At 47.3% G+C, this 24,197-nt stretch overlaps 1 protein-coding gene across 2 annotated transcripts in view; it reads left to right on the top strand.

Moving 5' to 3' along the window:
- Positions 1-73: 73 nt before the first annotated feature.
- Positions 74-24,197, top strand: part of SUPT6H (SPT6 homolog, histone chaperone and transcription elongation factor) — a 38,843-nt gene continuing 14,719 nt past the window's right edge. The window contains exons 1-19 of one of the 2 annotated variants that reach the window (XM_041001695.1): positions 74-182; positions 14,463-14,604; positions 15,501-15,659; positions 15,760-15,836; positions 16,182-16,374; positions 16,551-16,635; positions 17,030-17,303; positions 17,651-17,752; positions 17,931-18,047; positions 18,348-18,437; positions 18,571-18,713; positions 20,298-20,446; positions 20,590-20,688; positions 21,447-21,576; positions 21,662-21,812; positions 21,981-22,135; positions 22,302-22,497; positions 22,753-22,892; positions 22,994-23,111. In XM_041001695.1, coding sequence (XP_040857629.1) covers positions 14,496-14,604; positions 15,501-15,659; positions 15,760-15,836; positions 16,182-16,374; positions 16,551-16,635; positions 17,030-17,303; positions 17,651-17,752; positions 17,931-18,047; positions 18,348-18,437; positions 18,571-18,713; positions 20,298-20,446; positions 20,590-20,688; positions 21,447-21,576; positions 21,662-21,812; positions 21,981-22,135; positions 22,302-22,497; positions 22,753-22,892; positions 22,994-23,111 — 2,487 coding nt within the window. In that variant the 5' untranslated portion in view covers positions 74-182; positions 14,463-14,495. Of the gene's footprint in view, positions 183-14,336; positions 14,605-15,500; positions 15,660-15,759; positions 15,837-16,181; positions 16,375-16,550; positions 16,636-17,029; positions 17,304-17,650; positions 17,753-17,930; positions 18,048-18,347; positions 18,438-18,570; positions 18,714-20,297; positions 20,447-20,589; positions 20,689-21,446; positions 21,577-21,661; positions 21,813-21,980; positions 22,136-22,301; positions 22,498-22,752; positions 22,893-22,993; positions 23,112-24,197 lie in introns of those variants that run through there. The other variant, XM_041001696.1, reaches the window with a different exon arrangement.

Raw genomic sequence — 24,197 nt, 5'->3', positions numbered from 1 at the left:
CCCACTCCCAGTGACAGGGGGCCGGAAGTGACGCCTCACGTCGACGCGGCGGCGGCGGCGGCGGCGGCGGTGGTGGAGGGGCCGTGCGGTGGGTCCGGACTCTCCTCTCCGGCCTCGGTTCGCCGACTCCATTTTCCTCGGCGGGGGTTGAGCGCCCCGGGGAAGCGGCGGGCTTCGGGCAGGTAAAGTTGGTGTCGGAGAGCGTGTTTCTCGGCGGCGTCGGGTTGGGAAGCTAGGCTGCTCGGGCCTGGCCCCTGGAGAGAGGAGACACTGGGGAGCCGGTGTGCCGGAGGAGGCTCGGGGGGCCTCGCTGCGTCCGGAGGGGGAGGGGGCTGGAGCGGCGGCGTCGGGCGTCGGTTCGAGTCTCCAGGCTGTTCCCCAGCGGGGAGCACCCCGAGCCCGAGAGCCGGGGGTGGTCTGTTGAAGCAACAGGCTCGGGGACCGCAGCTGCTGGAAGCCGGGCCACGCGAAGGGGCCGGGGTCAGGGGGTCGAGCCGCCGTTTGCGAGCCTGTGAATCCTTAGGAGCTTTCGCCAGCTGGGCCATCATCAGGCTAGCGGGTGATGCCAATTTCTAGCTCTTTCCGTGCCGTTGAATAATACAGATAGTAGAACTTTTGGGTGGAAGGTCACAGCCTTGAGTCCTTAATGGAGTTCAGAGATCTTGGTTCGTGTTCTGTAGATTTCGGTTTTCTAATATTGGCCAGACTCCTGCCAGACACCTCAGAATGAGTTAAGCCAAGGCTTTCTTTTTGTTCCAGTGTCTGCAGTTCTTTCTAGGCGCTCCCTTGAATCAGGGCCAGTATCTCATTTCTCTGAGTCTGCGTAAGAACTGGGGCTTGATTTTTCGTTAGCAGATGCTGTAAAGTTGTGTTAAAAAAAATACATATATGTATACACACACACACGCTTTCATGGAATTTTAATGTATCGGGAGCAGGAAGGGAGCATTAGGCTATGATTCTTTTAAGGAACGTGGAGAATGTAAACAGTCTTGAGCTTAATTAATTTCTGTGGAAAATAAACCTAGTTCTATCATTTGTCTTATGATTACCAATTTTGAAGTCTTGAGTGTTTTTGCTCTGCTTAAGCTGTGCCTTTGGCTTGTGTGGCGTGTCTCTCAAATCCCCTTGTGATTAATCCCATCAATACCATCAAGAAATGCTATGTCAGGCAGATTCCACCTCTTGCTCTCCTGAGGCCTCTTTCTTTTTTAGATTTATTTTTATTGGAAAGTCAGATTTACGGAGAGGGGAGAGAGGCAGAAAGATCTTCCATGGGTGGGTTCAGTCCCCAAGTGGCCGCAAGAGCTGAGCCAATCAGAAGTCAGGATCTTTTTCTGGGTCTCCCATGCAGGTGTAAGATCCCAAGGCTTTGGGCTGTCCTCAGTTGCTTTCCCTGGCCACAAGCAGGGAGCTGGAAGGGAAGCAAGGTGAGGATTTAGCCACCAGGCATTGGTACCACCGCCCCAGGCCACTTCCATCAAACCAAAGCAGGCCTGTTAGTGGGTGGGGCTGCAAGGTTTTCAGATGTAAATAAATTTATCCTTGATTCTGTTCTTGCTCTCCCAGCCCCACCCTCAATACTGTATATAATCTTTTGTTTTCTTCCCCATTATTCCTCAGCACAATCCCCAAATCCTGTCTAATCATTTGTTTTCCAAATTTCTGTACTAAGTTCACCTGTTACCACTTGAGTTCTCTTGACCTTGTCAAAGTTAACACTTCTGTGTTGCCAAATCTGGTGGATACTGTTTTCTTTCTCAGTCTCTGGGGTATTCAACAGTTACTGCTTTCTTGAAACTTTTCTTGGGTTTTCTAAGTGTTCTTGGTAGGTTTTCTCCACTTACCTGGCTGAAGCTTCCACATTCCTTGGCTAACCACTTTTATCTTGAACTCTAACAAGTTGGGTTTATATGTCAGTGTAGTCTAGAATCTTTTTTTTTTAAGCCTTATTTTTATTGGAAAAATATATTTACAGAGAGCAGGGTCTGATATCCACTGATTCATTTTGCAAGTGGCTACACTGGCAGGAGATAGGAACCTCTTCTGGGTCTCCCACACAGGTACAGGATCCCAATGCTTTGGGTTGTCCTTTGCTGCTTTCCCAGGCCACAAACAGGGAGCTGGATGGGAAGTGGAGCCGCCAGGACATGAACCAGCACCCATATGGGCTACCGGTGCATGCAAGGTGAGGATTTAGCCACAGAGCCACCAGGCCAGCCTCAGACTCCTGAATCTTATGCGTGTGTCCTTAGCTGATGCAGTCACCCCATCCACACCCCTATTTTAATTGCCACCTAAAAACTGGTAACTCCCAAGTTTAAATCTCTAGCTAAACCTTTTTTCTCAGTTCCATAGTCGTATTTTGGAATGCCTTCTCTTTATTAGTTGTAGTATTACTAAGGATGAATTTATATAAAAGGCAGAGCCACACACAGAGAGGGATTTTTCACTTCCCAAATGACTGCCACAGCCAGAGCTTGGCCCTCCTGAGCCAGGCTTCCACTGCCTTCCCAGGCACATTAGCAGGAAGCTGGATTAGAAGCAGAGTAGTTGGAATCCAGCATTCTAATTAGGGATTTACAGCCTTCCTTCACAACCCCTCTCCCGGTTCCCTAGCCTAAGCACCCCCACATGACATAACCAAAAGAAAATACTGATGTTCTCATCAGTGCCCAGCTCACTGGTAATCCATCCACATGGTTACCAAAGACACCTCTCTCTCTCTCTTTAAAGTTATGTATTTTTATGGAAAGGTGAATATACAGAGAGGACAATCTTCCATCCAATAATTCACTCCCCAAGTGGCCTCAGTAGAGCCACAAGCTGAGCCAATCAGGAGCCAGGGACTCCTCCAGGTCTCCCACATGGGTACAGGGGCCCAAGGCTTTGGGCCGTCCTCAACTGCCTTCCCAGGCCACAAGCAGGGAGCTGGATGGGAAGTGGGGCTGCTGAGATTAGAATCGGCACCCATGGGGATCCCGGAGCATTCAAGGCAAGGACTTTTACTGCTAGGCTACCATGGCGGGCCCCTCGCCACACCTCTTTCAATTTTGTCTCTTACTGTCCCGGTGTTTAAAGTCCTGTTACTTCTGCCTTCAAAAAGTGTGTGTGTGTGTGTTAAACTTGAAAGGCAGAGAGAAGGAGAAACAGAGATCATCCATCTCCTGGCTCACTTCCCGAACAGCCAGAGCTGAGCTGATCTGAAGCCAGGAGCCAGGAGCCTCTTCCAGGTCTCCCACACAGGTACAGGGTCCCAAGATCCTGAGACATCCTCCACTGCCCTCCCAAGTCCATAAGCAGGAAGCTAGATCAGAAGTGCAGCAGCCAGGACTAATACTGGCACCCCTGGAAGAGGCCTACACTGCAAGGCTGAGGATTATCTTATTGAGCCATCATGTCAGCCTCATTCAAAGTATATTTTAAATCTGGCTGCTCCATTTCCAATACGTCCATCCAGTTCTAAGCCACAATTCTTGCCATGGCTACTCAAATCTCCTTGCCAGTCCCATTTTTGAGATCACATCAAGATCACATCAGTTCAGATGGTGTCCACAGCCTCCTGCCTTGCAGAGCAGGCCCCGCCTCCCTGGTGTTGTGCTGCTGTTACCATGCCCTAGTTACACTGGGCTGAGGACATCATCCTTGTGGCTCAGCAACATGTCTTTTTTTTTTTTTTTTACCACAACCTCTCTCCTCAGCTTTTTGTTCTTGATCTCTCAAAGTTTAACCTCTCGTGTAATTATGTGTACCTCCCTCCTAGCAATTATAGCATGGATTATTTTATTTTTTGTGTTTGGTCTCAATACCAGAATAGAGATACCAGGGGTAGGGACTCATTAAGTCAATGTTTTATTTTGTTTTGTTTTGAAGATTTATATTATTTTTATTGGAAAGTCATATATACACAGAGAGACATAGAGGAAGATCATCCATCCATTGATTCACTCCCCAAGCAGCCACAACATTAGGACCTGCACCAATCTGAAGCCAGGAGCCTCTTTTTGGACTCCCACGCGGGTGCAGGATCCCAACGCTTTGGGCCCTCCTCATCTGCTTTCCCAGGCTAGAAGCAGGGAGCTGGGTGGAAAGCGGGGCCACCAAGATTAGAACTGGTGCCCATATGGATCCTGGTGTGTGCAAGAAGAAGGACTTTAGCCACTATGCTATTGTGCCGGGCCCAAAGTCAATATTTGTGAAGCTAGCAAATATATCAAGTCCTCTGTTTAACTGTAATGGCTTCCCCAGTGCCTTTAGGATGGAGTCCCAAATCCTCGATTTACTCCACAAATATCCTTTTTTTTTTTTTTTAAGATTTATTTATTTATTGGAAAGTCAGATATACAGAGAGGAGGAGAGACAGAGAGGAAGATCTTCCGTCTGATGATTCACTCCCCAAGTGAGCTCAACGGCCGATGTTATGCCGATCCAAAGCCAGGAGCCAGGAACTTCTTCCGGGTATCCCACGTGAGTACAGGGTCCCAAGGCTTTGGGCCGTCCACGACTGCCTTCCCAGGCCACAAGCAGGGAGCTGGATGGGAAGTGGAGCTGCCGGGATTAGAACCAGCGCCCATATGGGATCCTGGCGCATTCAAGGCGAGGACTTTAGCTGCTAGACCATGCCGCTGGGCCCCCAAGTTTCATTTTGAATTTGCTTCCTGATACTTACCACCTCGTCTCCCTCTCACCAAACTGGCCTTTTGCCTACTGCCTGGGAAGCTTCCTGCCCAGCACCACTCCCCATTCCTCCTCCACTGCAAAAAAACCTCCTCCATGTAAATCAGTGCTCTTTCAAGTCACATTTCCAAAACCAGGCTAGACTGGAGTCCTGTGCAACAGTAAGATTTATTTTTGTCTGAAAGGCAGAGTAACAGAAAAGAGGCACTAGGACACTAACTGGTGCCCATTTGGGATCCTGGCACGTGCAAGGCAAGGATTTAGCCACTAGGTCATTGTGCCAGATTCACAAGTGATATTTTGATTACATAATTTCGTGCCCAGTGCGGTAGCCTAGCAGCTGAAGTCCTTGCCCATATGGGTGCCGGTTCTAATCTCAGCAGCCCCACTTCTCATCCAGCTCCCTGCTTGTGGCCTGGGAAAGCAGTCAAGGACAGCCCAAAGTCTTGGGCCCCTGCACCCTTGTGGGAGACCCAGAAGAGGCTCCTGGCGTCGGATTGGATCAGCCCCAGCTTTTGCGGCCACTTGGGGAGTGAACCATTGGACGGAAAATCTTCCTCTCTTCTCTCTGTATATCTGATTTTTAAGATTACATAATTTCCTATAAATTATGATGTACATATTGGAATATATGTATTAGTTTTATTTTTAATGTTGCCTACGTTGTTGAGAGGAATGCACACCCACGAAAGTCAGAATGTCAAGGTATGGAGGAAGGTGGGTGGGACTTTTTAAAATTGTGTCTGTAGTGGGGCAGGGGGATGTGTCCACTCTTTGCTGTCAGACTGCATCAGCATCATGGGATGACAGAATAGTGTTCCGAGGACGTTACTTGGATGGTTTCCATAGTTCTGAGATGTCAGCTTCGTTGTATCAGGGTTGAGAAAATCTTTCCAATGTCTGTTGACTGACCAAGTCCACCTTAGTGTATCCACAAACCCAAGAAAGCTTCGGCAGGAGAGTGGCGGTTCTGTTCTGCTTTCCATTGTCTCACAAGACACTTGACATCCTCTGCTGGCCCAGATGAGCTGGCTGTCTGGGCGTGCTGTCCACTGCATAGGCATCAGCAGCTGAGGAGGCCCAGTTCCAATACATGCGATGTAAGGTTGTTACACATATATTATGATTTTCCCTGTCGCCAGGTTTGAGTCCAGTGGTCTAGTCTGTAAGTGCCCCAAGAAACTTCATCTGGGATGACCTCAGACTTGACTCTCATGTATGCCAGCTAGTGCAGAGTCAGGTTTGGTCCATGGTCCTGTACCAGCCAGCACTCATACCAATGGATGCAGCTGCCTGCTCAGTTCCACCCCCCTGACCCATCTCTAATGTGAACTGAGTGGTACTTCAGTCTAACCCAGCCCAGTTTGACACAGGCCCAATCTTCACTCATACCAGTGGGTACTGTGGCCTAGTTGCGATGACCACCAATAACCCCCATCAAGCCTGCCCTCGACCCCCCAGTTTTTGAGTGTGCTGGCATGTGGTGTATCCTAGCCCAGTCTGTCCCCACATCTCATGGGTGCTGCAGCTTAACTCACCCAACCTACCCCTAGACCTGGCCCACAGATATGCCAGTGAGTGCTGCTGCCTTGACCAGCCTGGCCTGCCCTCCACCCTCTCATGATCACCATTGGGAGCTGCAGCCCAAGAAGAGAGTGCCCACAGTTACCATTTTTTAAGGATATATTTATTTTTATTGGAAACGCAGTTGGAAGCCGAGAGCTTCTTCCAGGTCTTCCAAGGGCCCAAGGAGTTGGGCCATCCTCCACTGCTTTCCCAGGTCATTAACAGGGAGATGGCTCAGAAGCAGAGCACCTGGAACTTGAGCTGATGCTGTAGGCAGTGGTTTAACAATGGTACCATCGTGTGTGTGTGTGTGTGTGTGTGTGTGTGTGTGTGTGTGTGTGTGTGTGTGTGTGTGAGTGTGTGTGTGTGTGTGTGTGTGTGTGTGTGTGTGTGTGTGTGTGTGTGTGTGTGTGTGTGTGTGTGTGTGTGTGTGTGTAAATAAATAACAGATCTTCCATTCACCATTTCACTCCCCAAATGGCTACAAGGGCCAGGGCTGGGCTAACCAAAGATAGGAGCTTTATTTGGGTCTCACATGTGGGTGTAATGGCCCAGACAGCTGGTCATCTTCCACTGCTTTTCCCAGGCCATTAGCATTAGAGGCAGCGGCTTTACCACACTGTTTTAGGCTTTCAGATTCCAACTGGTAAATCTCATGGAGTATCTTTAGAAGTAGTTGTTGAACTTTTGCACAGATGTAGAATGTGGAGTTGGATTTTGTTTTGTTTTGTTAAAAAATTTATTTGAGGAAGAAACAGAGGAAGATCTTGCATGCACTGATTCACTCCGGAAATGACTACAAGGGACAGTTTTTGGCCAAGCTGAACCCAGGAGTCTCCTGTATGTTTGGTGGAGGCCCAGTCACGTGGGCCCTCCTCTGATGCTTTCCCAGACACATTGCAGGGGAATTGGATTGGAAACAGAGCAGTCTTGACTCCAGCCAGCACTCTTACATGGGATGCTGGCATCAGGCATCAACTTTACTAGCTGTGCCACAACACTGACCCCAGGTAGAGTGTATTACAGTGGAATCTCCAGACCAGACTCCTGTGTGTTCCTGGATTACCAGGCCTTGTCAGACAAAAGCTTTTGCTCGTGTTGCATCGTCCCAACTATGTTACTGCCTGTCATTCAGGAGTTGGCCTTTTATAAGGTCTCCCCCGACCTCTCTTTGTATTGTTCCGTAACCTGGTATGCAACATCAAACAACATTGGTTATGCTTTGTCAGAAATTTATTCACAGGTTTTCCTGAAATGTAGTGTGAACTCTTATGGAGTTAGAAAGCATGTTTTACTTTCTTTTATGCCCCTAAATGTTCATTTTAGCTGCAGAGTGGGGAAAATGAACAGACCAGGTCTTTTTAGTTTGCTCTTAATTGCCTCTTTCAACTACTTGCTCAAAGGGAGAGGCTGCTGAGGGTCTCCCTGCCAGCCATCTGATCTGACTTCATTCCTCTTTCTGAGGGTACTGTCATGGTACTGTGAGGCTCTCCCTTTGAGCTGCATCTTAAGACTCAGCTGTGCTTTCTGGAGAAACCTCCTCCCTCTTCCACAGCGCACCCCTTCTAGACTTACTCCCTGTGACTTTAGCTTGGTCTGAACACAGAACCCAGGCTCCATTGGGCTCGTCCCAGGTGGTGTCTGTTGCTGCTGACTACACATACGCCTACGCTCGCACCTGTGTTCTACAGTAGCAGCTGCTTGTCGGCTCAGGGACCCTACACCCGTGGGTCCCTGCAGCACCCTCCATGCACATCCAGTCCCTGGGAGTTGCAGCAAATCAAGACTGCTGTGGCTTCCCACTGTGGCACTGCAGCTTATGGGATGGGAGCTGGGTTAAAGGCACTCCCAGCCATAGCACTGGGTGCGCCTTAGGTTATCAGCTGAGGCAGTAGGAAGGAACAGAGCTGTCTTCCCAAACAGAGGTAGGCTGTATTGCAGTTTTTATCAGGTAAGCTGTCTGTTTCTGTGTGGAGTGGGCTGGGGTCTTGTGGTCCACATGGACTGGTGTCTAAACTGAAGGGCTTGAGGACTAGGAGACTGAATCCAATGGTCTAATGGCTTCATTAAACCACCTGTGTGTGGTATCGCTATCCAAATGTGGTTTTAATGGTCAGTTCAGGGCTGAGGGGGCACCAAGTCAGAGCTCCAGATTCAGGTAGCAGAAGGTTACAACCTTCACTGTTACAGTGCTGCAGATCAACACAGATCTTGGGATTACATGCGTTACATCAGTTAATACCAACTGATCAGGTGAGAGGTTAAATTATTTGAACACTTTAAGATCTTTACTAATTCATTTTAAGAATGGTAAACTCCTTCATTTCAACACAAATAAATTTTTTTATCTCCTTTTTTTTTAAGGTTTATTAATTTTTACTGGAAAGGCAGATGTACACAGAGAAGGAGAGACAAAAGATCTTCTATCTGCTGATTCATTCCCCAAGTAGCTGCAAGAGTTGGAGCTAAGCTGATCCAAAGCCAGGAGCTAGGGGTTTCTTCCAGGTCTCCCTCGCGGGTGCAGGGTTCCAAAGCTTTGGGCTGTGCTTGAATGCTTTCCCAGGCCACAAGCAGGGAGCTGGGAGGGAAGTAGAGCCACCAGGACACGAACTGACACCCATATGGTATCTGATGTATGCAAGGAGAGGACTTTAGCTACTAGGCCACCACACTATTCTCCCCACCCTTTTTTTTTTTTTAACATCTTTTTTTACCTGAGGCAGAGTTGCAAAGAGAGAGAGGGAGAAACAGATTTTTTCACCCTTTGGTTAACTCTCCAGATGGCTGAAATGGCCAGAGCTGAACCCATCCAAAGTGAGGTCTCCCCTGCGGTAGAGGGTGCGAAGCACTTGACCATCCTCAGGGGCATTACCAGGGAGCTGGATCTGAAGTGGTGGCGTCCTGCTAGAATGCCTGCTTTGCAGGCAGAGGATTAGCTTGTTAAACCACAGAATTGTTTTCTTGACGTTTTTGTTTTTTCAAAGATATATTTAATAAAAGGCATGTATACAAAAAGGAGAAACAGAAAAATCCTCCATCTGCTGGTTCATTCCCCAAGTGGCTGCAGCAGCTGCAGCTGAACTGATCTGAAGCCAGGAGTTTCCACTGGGTCTCCCATGTGGGTATGGGATCCCAAGGCCCTGGGCCCTCCACCACTGTTTTCCCAGGCCACAAGCAGGGAACTGGATGAGAAATGGGGCAGTAGCCAGGACACGAACCGGTGCCGAAATGGAATACTGGCTCGTGTAAGGCGAGCACCTAGCCATCAGACTACTGCGCTGGCATTTTTATTTATTTGTTTTCTTTTTTTATTTTAAGATTTGTTTTATTTTTATTACAAAGATGTACAGAGAGGTGGAGAGATAGGAAGTGGAGCTGCCGGGATTAGAACTGGCGCCCATATGGGATCCTGGCGCATTCAAGGCGAGGACCTTAGCCACTAGGCCATGCCGCCGGGCCCTTATTTGTTTATTTTTATACTAAAGTATGTAAGAGGTCTGTAGAAGTTTTGGTTGAATTTTGTGTGTATGTGTGTTAGGGATTTTTCTTGTGCCTGCTGTATAGATCTCTTTCAAATGTGTAAGATTGATTTATGTTCCTTATTTGTGCGATTTCTACCTCTACTGGACAGTCACCTCCATGAGAACCAGCCCAGGCAGCAGATCTGAGCAGAGTGTGTTCACCCAGCAGATCCTTGGCTGTTCATGGAAAGACATCTGAAACCACAGCCCAGAATCAAACATTCCTCCTTTCTGTTAAACCCAGGGGCTTAAGTTTTGTTTTCTGGAGTTCAGTTCGTTGGCTGTGGTATTTTTTCTTTTTAAGATTTATTTATTTTTGGGCCCAGCACAGTGGCTTTCCAGTTAAAGTTCTCACCTTCAAGGCGCCAGGATCCGATATGGGCGCCAGTTCTAATCCCAGCAGCCCCACTTCCTATCAGCTCCCTGCTTGTGGCCTGGGAAAGCTGTCGAGGATGGCTGAAGGCCCTAGGACCCTACACCCGAATGGGTGACCTGGAGGAGGTTCCTGGCTCCTGGCTTCTAATCGGCTCAGCTTCAGCCATTACAGTTGCTTGGGGAGTGAATTATGAAGCATAAGGTCTTTCCTCCTTTCTGTGTTTCTGACTTTCTAATAAAAATAAATAATTTTTTAAAAATAAGATTTATGTTTAAAGATTATTTTTTGCTTGAAAGTCAATGTTTCAGAGGAATGGAGGAGATCTTTCATTTGTTGAATCATTCCCAAAATGGTGACAATGGCCAGAACTGAGCCAATCCAGAGCTTCTTCTGGGTCTCCTACATGGGCCCAGGGGCTTCCCCTGCATCTCCCACGTGAGTCCAGGGCCCAAGGACTTGGTCCATTCTCCTCTCCCTTCCCAGGCCACAAGCAAGGAGCCAGATGGGAAGCAGAGCAGCCGGGTCTTGAATCAGTGCCTATATGGGATTCTGGGCCAGAAGTAGAGCATTAACTTGTTATACTCCTGGGTATGTTATTGGCTGGCATCAGTAAGGTTAAGTTTCAGGAGAAAGAGCTACAAAACGTAAAGGTTCCTACAAATTGTTTAATTGTTTCAGATGGCTATTAGCTTCCCTTCTGTTTTCCTACTGCCATTTTTAACTGGGAAGATGACAACAATATGAAACAGTACTTTATGTAACAACACTTAGTTATGTCTAATTTGTGCAGAGCACCTGGAGGGATTTAGCTTTTTAGAATGGAAAAATTAGGTGCCTTGTTCTGCCTCCCAAATGATCATGTATGTTTTCCTAGCTCTTATTAATTTTTCTGTTGGATATGACCTCTGGCTTCCAGGAGCTTTTTTCACATGAAGAGAGAAAGCATAAACAGGCTAGACTGTCACATAAGGGAAAAGGAGAAAAGCCAAGCTGAGTTTTGTAACTGCCAGATTTAGGTTTTGAAATGGAGTCGTGTTGGGTGCTGTTTATTTTAAAATCTTCCTCAAGGTCTCTCAAACTCTATATTGTAATTGTTGGTTTCATTGCCATGTCCAAGGTTTGGAGGAGTCTGAAAGCAGGGGAAAAAGAGATAAATGATACGTGGGGGTGTGGCTTGTAGAATTATGGTGCAGTGGGTTAAGCCTGTGACACCATCGTCCCGTAGGAGCACTGGTATGTGTCTCAGGGACTCTGCTGCTGCTGCTTTTTTTTTTTTTTTAATTTATTTATTACAAAGTCAGATATATAGAGAGGAGGAGAGACAGAGAGGAAGATCCTCCATCCAATAATTCACTCTCCAAGTGACCGTAACGGCCGGTGCTGTGCCGATGTGAAGCCAGGAGCCAGGAGCTTCCTCCAGGTCTCCCACACGGGTGCAGGGTCCCAAGGCTTTGGGCCATTCTTTACCGCTTTCTCAGGCCACAAGCAGGGAGCTGGATGGGAAACGGAGCTGCCGGGATTAGAACCGGCGCCCATATGGGATCCCATTGTGTTCAAGGCGAGGACTTTAGCCACTAGGTCCCTTCTTACGCAGTTCCCTTGTAATGGCTTATGAACACAACAGAAGATAACCCAAATACTTCTTCCTGAACTCACATGGGAGACCTGGAAGAAACTTCTAGTCATCTGGGAAGTGAACTAGCAGATCCATCTTTCTTTGTCTTTCCTTCTCAGCCTTTGAATAAATAATAAACTTTTTTAAAGTAATAAAATTGGGCCTGGTGTGATAGCCTAGCAACTAAAGTCCTTGCCTTGCACGCGCCTGGGTCCCATGTGGACGCCAGTTCTAATCCTGGTGGCCCCGCTTCCCATCCAGCTCCCTGCTTGTGGCCTGGGAAAGCAGTTGAGGACAGCCCTAAGTCTTGGGACCCTGCATCTGTGTGGCAGACCTGGAAGAGTTCCTGGATCCTGGCTTTGGGATTGGCTCAGCTCCAACCATTGCACCTGCTTGGGGAGTGAACCAATGGACGGAAGATCTTCCTCTCTGTCTCTCCTCCTCTCTTTATATCTGACTTTCCAATAAATAAATACATCTTAAAAAAAAAAAAGAAACTTGGTTCTTTTCCCATGTGTCATTTAGCATTCTTAACTGCCCTGAGAGATGAGCGTGCCTTGCCTTGAATGTGCCAGGATCCCATATGGGCGCCGGTTCTAATCCCGGCAGCTCCGCTTCCCATCCAGCTCCCTGCTTGTGGCCTGGGAAAGTAGTCGAGGACGGCCCAAAGCCTTGGGACCCTGCACCCATGTGGGATACCCGGAAGAAATTCCTGGCTCCTGGTTTTGGATCGGCACAGCATCGGCCGTTGTGGTTACTTGGGGAGTGAATCATGGGACGGAAGATCTTCCTCTCTGTCTCTCCTCCTCTCTTTATATCTGACTTTCCAATAAATAAATACATCTTACAAAAATAAAAGAAACTTGGTTCTTTTCCCGTATGTCATTTAGCATTCTTAACTGCCCTGAGAGATGAGCGTGTGATTGTAATTTTTCCAGTTAAAGACACTTGTAGACACATCCAGTAATCGGCTTGAGTTCACATGGCAGGTGCTGGTGAGCCTAAGACATGATCTCTGCTCTCGGCCCAGCAGGCTTTGGGAGGGGGGCGGGCCAAGGAGGGAGCTCAGAGTTGCAGAGAAAGGAGAAAAACAGAGTCTTCTGTCCACTGGTTTACTCCCCAAACGGCCACAATGGACAGGGCTTATACAGGCTGAGGTCAGGAGCCCGGAGCTTCTTTAGGATCTTTGAAGTAAATGCCAGGGCCCAAGCGCTTGTGCCATTCTCCACTGATTTCCAGGTACATTAGAGAACTGGATTGGAAGTAGACGGCTAGGACTCGAACTGGTATCCATGTGGAATTCCAGTATCACGGGTAGAGGGTTAGCCTTAGAGTTCTTTACAGGGGAAGTAAATAAGGCATGGTCTGACATTTCTAAAGATGCCCCCCTTCTACCCAGAAGGTCTCAGACAGTACACGGGTGGGCTCAAGCTTGTTAATATTGTTTTATTGAAGCCATTTATTTATTTATCTTCCTTTATTTTTGGCAATCTTTGCATAGCTAATTAGGGCACGAAGGTTCAAGGGCTACAGGAAAATGAGTAAGACTATTATTTCCACATTTTTTTTCTGTATCTGTTGAAGCCATTTAAAAAGACTTTCTTTTATGCCCGCGAAAAATCAGGTACATTGTATTTGAAAGCATCTTTCATAAAATTGGCATTTCCTAAATGTCCTGTAGCCAAGTCATGTGATCTCACTCTGCCACCATATTCTCACCTCTATTGTTATCTCAACATTAGTTTTCTTTCCTCATCTGTACATGATAAGTCAAATTCTTTGGGTAAAAAAGTTGATAGATATTTATTTCCACTGTGAGTGCTTCTTTTTCATTTTTCTTGTAAAGTTGTATAGACAGGAAGATCTTCTGTCTGCTGATTCATTCCCCAAGTGGCAGCGATGGTCGGAGCTGAACCAATCCAAAGCCAGGAGCCAGGAACTTCTTCTGGGTCTCCCACATGGGTGGAGGATCCCAAGCCCTTGGGCCATCCTCAGCTATTTTCCCAGGCCACAAGCAGGGAGCTGGATGGGAAATGAAGTTTCCGGGACACCAACCAGAGCCCATTTTGGCTCCTGGCAAGTGCAAAGTGAAAACTTTAGCTGCTAGGCTACTGCCCTGGACCCTGTGATTGCTTTCTTAATAAAAGTATAAACCCATGTGGGCCCGGCACAGTGGCACAGTGGCACAGTGGTTAAGGTCCTCGCCTTGCACGCCCGGGATCCCATATGGACACCGGTTCTAATCCCGGTGGCCCCACTTCCCATCCAGCTCCCTCCCTGTGGCCCGGGAAGGCAGTCGATGACAACCCAAAGCTTTGGGACCCTGCACCCACGTGGGAGACCCGGAAGAGGCTCCTGGCTTCGGATCGGCATAGCATCGACCGTTGCGCTCACTTGGGGAATGAATCATTGGATGAAAGACCTTCCTCTCTGTCTCTCCTCTATGTATATCCGCCTTTCCAATTAAAAAAAATCTTTAAAAAAAAAAAGTAATGAAAAAAAAGTAAAATAAAAAAAAAATAAAAATAAAAGTATAAACCCATGAATGGAATAACCCTGGAAGAGAATAGAAAATGGAAGCAGTAGAGGCAATGGTTGGGAAGATCCATGGCAGATAGCTGATAGGTTCTTTGTTGGCAAATTTAAAAGCCCTCTGTGGAAACATGAGTCTTACTTTTTTTTATCTCTGCTTCCCTCTCTTTCCTAGTCACTCTCTTCAAGGTTGTGAAAAGCTGCAACAATGTCAGATTTTGTTGAAAGCGAGGCTGAGGAGTCAGAGGAAGAATACAATGATGATGGCGAGGTGGTGCCCCGAGTCACGAAAAAGTTCGTGGAAGAGGAGGATGATGGTGAGGAGGCGCCAGCTGCAAACTGCTCTCCACCATTGCTGCTCTCTGGGTGCTTGGGTTTCGGCTGGAGAGAGGCTGGGGCTGAGCACAGGCTTGGTTACACGGGCTGCACAGCACCTCGCTGCCGTCTGCTGGGCACTGTGGCTGCAACTAGGAACAGGAACAGTGACTCACTGTTGGAGGAGGAGGCAGACAGGAAACCAACACAACATGTGCTTCCTTCTTTCAGACCTACCTGTGTTAGTATTTATATGCCCAGTCTCCCATTTCTGGCCAAGCCCAGCCTTTAGAATTATGAGCAAAGTAGAACCATGAGCTGACTTTAACAGATGAAAGGGAAATGTGTATTTTATAAAAGAATTGGTGTCAGGAATTAGGGATAGCAGTAAACCCACTGGTTAAGATGCCTATATTGCACATCAGAGTTCCAACTTCCTAAGCATATGGACCCTGGGAGGCAGCAGTGATGGGTCAAGTGCCTGGCTTCTTGCTGCCCACATGAAAGACCCAGATTGAGTTCCTGGTTCCCAGCTTAAGTTCTCCCAGGTATTCTAGGCATTTGGGAGGTGAACCAGTAGATTGTCAGTTTCTCAAATTAAATGATAAAAATGGTCAATGAAAGAGGGAGCTACAGAGTTAATAAACTGAAGAAGATAAGGTTATTGATAATGATTTTGAGGAGCAAGAGTGATGAGGAAGGTGGCCTTCCTTGAGGATAGATGGTGAATGCAGGAGAGAACACCTCCTTACCAATACTACTCTAAATCATGGCCATGTTTTGCATCTTTCCCTGAGTCAGAACAGTTCTTGTGGCACCAGGTCAAAACAGACAGAAGAGGGCACAGCTAATCAAGTGGCCCCCCAGTCTCCATGCCTCATACCTACATGTTTTCCAGATGAGGAGGAAGAGGAAGAGAATCTAGATGATCAAGATGAACAAGGCAATCTGAAAGGCTTTATCAATGATGATGATGATGAAGAGGAAGGGGAGGAGGATGAGGGCAGTGATTCTGGCGATTCAGAGGATGATGTCGGACATAAGAAGAGAAAACGCAGTGAGTAATTTATCCCTTTCTTAGGTTGGGATGGTTAAGAAGATAGAGTGGGGGAAGGACTTGCATTACCATGGGTAACAGCTTTGTGGGTTACTTTCAGCATCTTTTGATGACCGTCTGGAGGATGATGATTTTGACCTCATTGAGGAGAATTTGGGTGTCAAAGTCAAACGTGGAGTAAGTATATTACTTGTTCCAGGGGGATGAACCAAAAGCCCTTGGGGTATTTTTACCAGGAGAGGAGGAACATCCACAAAGAATAGTTTGGGGAACATTGGAAACAATGATGTTTAGTGTTGTCATGTTGTTGGGGTTAATTTTGCACCTCAGATATGGGTGCCTCTTAGAAGAAAGCTTGTCATACAGTTTTAAGAATAGACCTTGAACTTGAGTTCCAGCAAGCTCTTTCCCACCTTCCTTGGCTGGCATTCTTGTGGCAGGAAAATGGGAATGAGAGAGGAAAACAGGCTTCCTTGTGCTGGATCCCTCAGACCCTGATGAGGCTGCTCTTCTCATCCCTAGCAAAAGTACCGGCGTGTCAAAAAAATGTCAGATGATGAGGACGATGACGAGGAAGAATATGGCAAGGAAGAACATGAAAAGGAGGCGATTGCCGAGGAAATCTTCCAGGATGGGGAAGGGGAAGAGGGGCAGGAGGCTGTGGAGGCTCCCATGGCTCCTCCAGAGGAGGAAGAAGAAGATGATGAAGAGTCAGGTATGTGGCACTTGGCGGGGATGAGCTGGTGTTTGAGTGGGCACTGGGATTTCTTGACCCTAGGAACAGACTGAGAAGGCATCCTTTAGCTGCAGTCCCCAGCGTTTGAGCCAAAGAAGGGACCTTTTTGGGATCCTTGTGGCCCCTAAGCACTAACTTTCCTTTCTCTTAACTAGATATCGACGACTTTATTGTGGATGATGATGGTCAGCCTCTGAAGAAACCCAAGTGGCGGAAAAAGCTTCCTGGATACACAGACGCGTGAGTTGGGTCTACTCAGGGGTAGCTTTGGAGGCATCGAGGTCAGAGGCCTGCTGCGGTTTCTTAGTCCTCCTGCTTCCATGTTTCAGCTAACCTGTACTAGGCAATGGCTGGTTTCACTGGAAGGGGAAGTTATATAATGCCTTAGCCCAAGAGGGATCCATTGAGCAGAACATGGGTTCATCTTTGCTTCCTGTCACTGGCAAAGCCAGAGATGAGCTTTTTAGCCTCCCATAAACAATAGATTACCCATAAATATCCCCAGCTTAATCCTTTTCTTCTGTGGTGGTTCTCTAATTTCCTCTCCCCAGAACTTGTTAGTTTCCCTGGAACAAGTGAAGGGTCTGGGCAGTTTTCTCTCAAGACGCCAACTGCCTCTGGGTCTCACCTACAGAGCCTTGCAAGAAGCGCAGGAGATCTTCGGCGTGGACTTCGACTATGATGAATTTGAAAAATATAATGAGTATGATGAAGAACTAGAGGAAGAGTATGAATATGAAGATGATGAAGCCGAGGGTGAAATCCGAGTGCGTCCCAAGAAGACCACCAAGAAGCGAGTGAGCCGCAGGAGCATCTTTGAGATGTACGAACCCAGTGAGCTGGAAAGCAGCCACCTCACAGATCAAGACAATGAAATCCGAGCCACAGACCTGCCAGAGAGGTTTCAGGTAGGAGATCCCCAGCCTCTGCCTGCTGCCAGTCCCTCATCTGAAAACGGGCAGGCTGTCTAGCAGCATTCTGACACTGAGTGGTATCCAGCATGTGTTTGAACGGATTTCCCAGAGGAGGGAAGACAGAATCTTACCTTGCCTTTTGGTGATTGCATGTTGCTTATGGTTCTTCATAAAGTGCACTTGGACTGATTAGCTTTGTGGAGTGGTTGCTTCATGCCAGAATAGAGCGATACCAAGTACTAGAAATGTGTGATTGTTTATGTCTGAACATGGTATATAGTTTCCCTGAATAGGATACAGTGTGGAGATGGTGTGTAACCCTGTTGTCTTACCTACTACAGCTCCGTTCCATCCCGGTCAAGGCGGCTGAAGATGATGAGCTAGAGGAGGAAGCTGACTGGATTTACAGGAATGCCTTTGCCACACCAACTATTTCTTTACAGGTACTCAGAAAAGATTCTCAACTTGTGAAATAAACCAAAAAACCACCTCATTAGGATGGAGAACCACTCACTTTTTGCCCTATACTGTGTGTGTGTGTGAGAGAGAGAGGGAGAGAAAGAAATTTTTATGACGAAACAGGTTAATTGTGACTGTTTCTTTGTCCTTTTCTTACCATAGGAAAGCTGTGATTACCTAGACCGAGGACAGCCAACAAGCAGTTTCAGTCGAAAAGGACCCAGCACAATTCAGAAAATCAAAGAAGCCCTAGGCTTCATGCGAAATCAGCATTTTGAGGTAGTGCCTGGAGCTCTAGTATACACCTGAGTTACGGTGGGAATGCCCCTTCCTCTTATCTCAGGCTCAGGAATGGTGCTACTACTCGAGTGCTAGCAGCAGAAGAAATCTTCAGTAATTAAAATGACAGTACAGCCCTGTCTGCAGCATGATTGTCCTTTGTTGGAAATGGCACTATGCCCTGAGTAGGTGGCATGAGGGAGGCTGAGCTGACCATTAAATTTTCTGGAGCTCTCTATTCTGGCGGAGGAGGACCTTGATGATCTTTCTTCTGGTAACTGCAGTCTCCTTGTCACCCAGGTACCTTTCATAGCCTTCTATCGAAAGGAGTATGTGGAGCCCGAGTTGCATATCAACGACCTGTGGAGAGTGTGGCAGTGGGATGAAAAGGTAATGTGGTCCAATGACTTGGGGCTGGGTTTTGCACCCCTGCTCTCTGGTGACCTGTCAGGTCCTCGCGCCTTCCCCACCTGGGTCTCCAGAGCTGAACGGCAGCCCTCATTCCTGCGCTACTCTACCCTAGTGGACCCAGCTGAGGATCCGTAAGGAGAACTTGACGCGCCTGTTTGAGAAAATGCAGGCTTACCAGTATGAGCAGATCTCTGCAGACCCTGACAAACCTCTTGCTGATGGCATCCGAGCTCTAGACACCACTGACATGGAAAGGTAAGTAGCACTTGCTGGGCGGGGCTTATTCGATGAGACCAAGCTAAGTCCCTCAGGTCCAGCGCTGCTTTGCAGAGTTAACACAACCTCATGCCTTAGCTTGCTGTCTTCATCCCATCAAGAGGTATTCTTCTGATAACAAATGCATTGTAGTACGTGTTTTATATATGGAAGATAAGCATATTTATTTAGCAAGAAGTTAACTGTGAATTATGGTATTTATATTTGCTGGTCTCTGCATTTATTCCACATAGATAAAACTAACAAATTAGAATCAGAATCAGCTTGGTGAGCCTGTAGTGATGATGAGCTGTGGGAGAAAGGAACACAGTAGAACTGTGCAGCCTTGGTTTTTCCCTTTCTTCTCTTCTTTCCCTCCACCCCTCCAACATTTATTTGATAAGAAGAGTTAAGAGGGAGATGGAGAGATTCTTCATCTACTGGTTCACTCTCCAAATAGCCACAATAGCCAGGGCTGGGCCAGGCTGAAGCCAGAAGCTTCTTCTAGTCTCCCACTTGGGTGTAGAGGGCCAAACGTGGGCTGTCCAAGCGCAGTGCTGACCTCTTGCTTCCATTTCCAACAGCCACCAGTCATTCCTTATGGCTAACTATTCCTTCTTTTAGATACCTTAATTGCAATTATATGTCTGTAAGAGCTGTTATAAGCCTGTTATTGGAGAATAAAAAGGGTACTCGTGTGGAAATGTGAAATAAAAGATTTATTTGTGGATAAAAGAAACTTTAATTGCATGCATACAAGGGTTCTTTATAAAGTTCAGGGAAAGTGTTTAATATGAAAAAGGTAAACCAAGGAACTGGTGGTGTGATGCTCTGAGTTAATAACCCTTAAGGGAGTGGCACCCCATCAGCAGCTCTAGTTCCAATCCAACTCCCTGCTAATGCACTTTGGAAAGTGGCAGAAGATATCCTGAATGCTTGGGTCCCTGCCACATACATAGGAGAGCTATGAGTTCAGGCTCGTGGCTTCTGCTTGACCCAGCCCTAGCATTGTAGCCATTGGCGAATGAACCAGAATATCAAAAAAATCTGTCATCTCTTCTTCTTCTCCCCTCTGTCAGATGAACTTGGAACTTTTTTAAAGATTTATTTTTACTAGAAAGGCAGAATTACATAGAAAGAGTATCAAGATCTTCAATCTGTTGCTTCACTTCCCAAATGGCCACAATAGCCAGAGCTAAGCTAGTCCAAAGCCAGTAGCTTCTTCCCAGTCTCCCATATGGGTGCAGGGGCCCAAGGACTTGGGCAGTCCTCTGCTGCTTTCCCAGGCCATTAACCGTGAGTCGGAAGTGAAGCAGCCGGGACTTGAACCAGTGCCTGTATCGGATTGCTGATATTACATGTGGATAGATTTAATGTACATATTAAATGTATATAAATATACATATACATATGCATTTGGTACCCAGATAAGCCTCTTTCAGTTCTGTTCTCTGCAATTGTTTCTAAGTTCTCATATAGGCACGTATCTGAGTTGTATTCTTGCTTCCTGGGAATTGGGACTTCTTAATAGCTATAATAGGTCCACTCCTTCACCAGTTACAGCTTACTTCTATGTTCCTTCAGACTCAAAGATGTACAGTCAATGGATGAGCTAAAAGATGTTTATAACCACTTCTTGCTATATTATGGCCGCGACATTCCTAAGATGCAGAATGCTGCCAAGGCTAGCCGCAAGAAGCAGAAGCGTGTGAGGGAAGAGGGAGATGAAGAAGGTGAGTGCCAGAAAAGCAAGCCCAGGAGGCTGATGGCTATGGCATTTCCAAGGATGCCTTTCTCAGGGCGCCCTTGGGGTGTTCCCTCTATGTCCGATGCTTGGGAGAGTGGGAAATCAGAACACCATTTATTTTCTCCCCAGGTGAAGGTGAGGAGGCAGAAGATGAGGAGCAGAGAGGCCCAGAGCTCAAGCAGGCCTCCCGCCGAGACATGTATACCATCTGTCAGAGTGCTGGGCTAGGTAAAAGCCAGCTTTTTTAGAACATGGGCATTGTGACCTAGAGTAAGGGAAATGATCTTAAAAGGACACATGGATACAAAAAGAGCAGGCTATCTGGATCCATCAGTTTAGTCCTGAACCACCTAATATATGATCGCTCTAAACACTTGCTGCTTCTGCTCAGCTCTGCCCCTGGTAATGGTCCGCCTTTCCAGAGTGGTAGAAAACTTAGGCCCAGCGTGTGAGAGCCATCCCATAAGGTATCCCAGTTGCTTCTGCTCAGTAACAGCCTATCAAGCATATGCTGTCAATTTGATTTTTCTTCTCCTTTTAAAGAGCAACAGAGAAAGGAGAGAGACAAAATTGTATCTTCCATCTGCTGGTTCATTCTGTGAATGGTTACAATAGCTAGATTTGGGCCAGGCTGAAGCCAGGAGCCAGAAACTATTCTGGTCTCTTTTATGGGTAACAGGAGCCCAAGTCCTTGGTCTGTCGTCTTCTTTCCCCAGCATGTGAGCAGGAAGCTAGATTGAAAGCAGAGCAGCTGAGACTCAATCCAGTGCTCCCTTATGACATGCCTCATTGCAAAAAGCAGCTTAATACCTCTAGGCCACAATGCCAACCTGTTTTGTTTGTTTGTTTTTTATGTTTGTTTGCTTTATTTATTAATTAGCAATCTAGTCCTGTTTATTCATAGTCCCTTTAGTGTCCAAAATCTGTACTTCAGACTCTGAAGGCCAAGGGTCGGCCTTACTTTCCACTCTCCTGGTGTTTTTCAGATGGCCTGGCCAAAAAGTTTGGGCTTACACCCGAGCAATTTGGGGAGAACCTTCGGGACAGCTACCAGCGACACGAAACAGAGCAGTTCCCTGCTGAGCCCTTGGAGTTGGCTAAGGATTATGTGTGTAGGTAGGCATGCAGCTGGTGGCTGGCAGGAGAGGGGGCCTGAGCGTCAGGACTCCCTCATCCTGCAGCTGCACCATTTTCCCCACAGCCAGTTCCCTACTCCAGAAGCTGTACTGGAAGGGGCCCGCTACATGGTAGCCCTACAGATTGCCCGTGAACCCCTTGTCCGGCAGGTCCTAAGGCAAACCTTCCAGGAGAGAGCCAAGCTCAATATAACCCCTACCAAGAAAGGTAGAAAGGTGAGCGGGGTGAAGGGCTTGGATTCAAGTCATGGCCCAGCTCTCTGAAATGAATTGCTTGCTTTCTGCTTAGCTGAGCCATCTGCTTAGAGCTGAGAGGCAGGCTGTTTTCCCCAGGACCAATCCCAGCCTATCCACAAGCTCCTAATTCCGTGTTGTTGCACACAGGATGTGGATGAGGCCCACTATGCTTATTCCTTCAAATACTTAAAGAACAAACCTGTTAAAGAACTGAGAGATGACCAGTTCCTCAAGATAGGCCTTGCTGAAGATGAAGGGCTGTTGACCATTGACATCAGCATAGATATGAAGGGAGTGGAAGGGTAAGCAAACTCCGGCCTTGGGACTCTGGGGGATGCTGGGTAAGGAACCTGGTAAAGGGAAAGGTCCTCAGGAATGTGGACCACAGTTTCGGAACTGAGCAGCATTCAGGAACATTTGGGTGCCACTTCTCCATCCTTGACACCATGGCTCTGTGTCTCGTTTTAGCTATGGCAATGACCAGACGTATTTTGAAGAAATTAAACAGTTTTACTACAGAGATGAGTTCAGCCACCAGGTGCAGGAGTGGAACCGGCAACGCACCATGGCCATCGAGCGAGCTTTACAGCAGTTTCTGTATGTGCAGATGGCCAAAGAGCTCAAGAACAAGCTGCTGTCTGAAGCCAAGGAGTATGTCATAAAGGTGAGGACAGACTCCTTGCCTCTAGTGTATTTCCCCAATCCAGAGCCTCGAGCTCATGTAGAATCTCTGGGGCCACACAAAGGGAAAGGCAATGCTGACAAGACCACGGGGTTCACCTCCATGGCCTTTACACTGCAGAAGCTTCTTGCTACTTTATACATACACACATGGAACATGTTCACACATGAATGCAAACCCTTGTACTTGCGTGCCTGCATTTCCTTACCCATTCAGTGTGGTATGTTGCTTCCCCAGGCCTGCAGCCGAAAGCTCTACAATTGGTTGAGAGTAGCACCCTACCGACCAGATCAGCAGGTGGAAGAAGATGATGACTTCATGGATGAGAACCAAGGGAAGGGCATTCGCGTCCTGGGCATTGCTTTCTCTTCTGCTCGGTAGGCTGTCTATCCTTGCCCTCCCAGCACCTTCTCTTCTCTGTCTTCCTTCGCAGTGCCCTGTTGCTGATGATTGCATTGTTTTTCTGTCTGGCTGTCAGAGACCACCCTGTTTTCTGTGCTCTGGTCAATGGTGAAGGAGAAGTGACAGACTTTCTCCGGCTCCCACATTTTACCAAACGGCGGACTGCATGGAGAGAGGAAGAGCGGGAAAAGAAGGCAAGTCTGGCATAGGCGACCAAGTGTAAATCAGTACATGTTTCCATGGAAATAAGGTTATGATCCGAGCAACATCCTGTGGAAGACGAATTATCTCTGCTCTGGTCACTGGCTGCTCATCCCTGCAGATAAGCTGCATTCTCACAGACAGTAGGTGGCGCTCAGGCCATCCGATGCAGAATTGCCTCCTGGATTGCAGCCAGTCCTGAGGCCTTGTGTGCTTCTGGACCTTCCTTTATTGCCGCTGTTATTACCAGCATCTGGGTCAGACTGTTCCAAGAGCAAAGCCACTGAGGCATGAAGCCAGCTCAAAGCCCACATAAGCCTTTCTGCATCTCTTTCTCCATGGAAAGAGGAGTTAGGGTTTATTCAGATTGTTTACTACTAAATACTACTAAATACTTTTATCCTAGAGCCCCATTCTAAGAAAAACTTTCTTAACAGCTAGCTTTTTAAAAAAAAAAACAAATCTTAAACTGGAAATGAGGATATCAGAATAGGCCTGTCGGGCAATGGTTTTATAAATGAGACCCAAAGTATTCTGTTGACTGCAGCCCAAGCATAGGCCTCAAGTTAAGAGAATCTCAGGAAACACTGACAGATGTTAGTACCAAAGTCACAGGGCCAGTCTCCTTGATTTGTGTCCTGCTTAGAAAACATGGGAGCTGCGGTTTGTATTGGAAGAGGAGTGAAGTCTTTGCGGTGCCCAGATCACTACAGTCTGTTTACTCATAGCCCAGCTGGATTTTTTATAATTTGGGATTTTGGCCTCCTCCCTCCCCCAAACTTCCCCCGATGCACAGCTGGATTTGAGAAAGTGACAGAGAAGTGTTGAATTCTACTTGGAAAAATAAGAGTATGTGAAAATTGGAGTCAACCCAAGAAGCAAAAAGATGTGTCGTGCTTTTGGGAAAACAGGACATCTCAGCACTGTGGCTAGAGGTCACGTGCTTTACAGGAATGTCGGTGGTGAGGAGCTCCCCAGGGCCCAGATGAGGCTTTGCAGTCTTAATGCATTGAGTATCATGCTGTGCTGTACCTCACTTTGCTATAATCAGATGAGATGCAGAGCTTGGCACTCTTGTG

Source organism: Ochotona curzoniae, unplaced genomic scaffold (assembly GCF_017591425.1).
Source record: "Ochotona curzoniae isolate NIBS_2020 unplaced genomic scaffold, NIBS_Ocur_1.0 scaffold_2453, whole genome shotgun sequence".
In the NCBI taxonomy this organism is placed as follows: domain Eukaryota; kingdom Metazoa; phylum Chordata; class Mammalia; order Lagomorpha; family Ochotonidae; genus Ochotona; species Ochotona curzoniae.
Note: the sequence above shows the minus strand (reverse complement) of the source record. Positions and strands in the feature narration are given on the sequence as shown.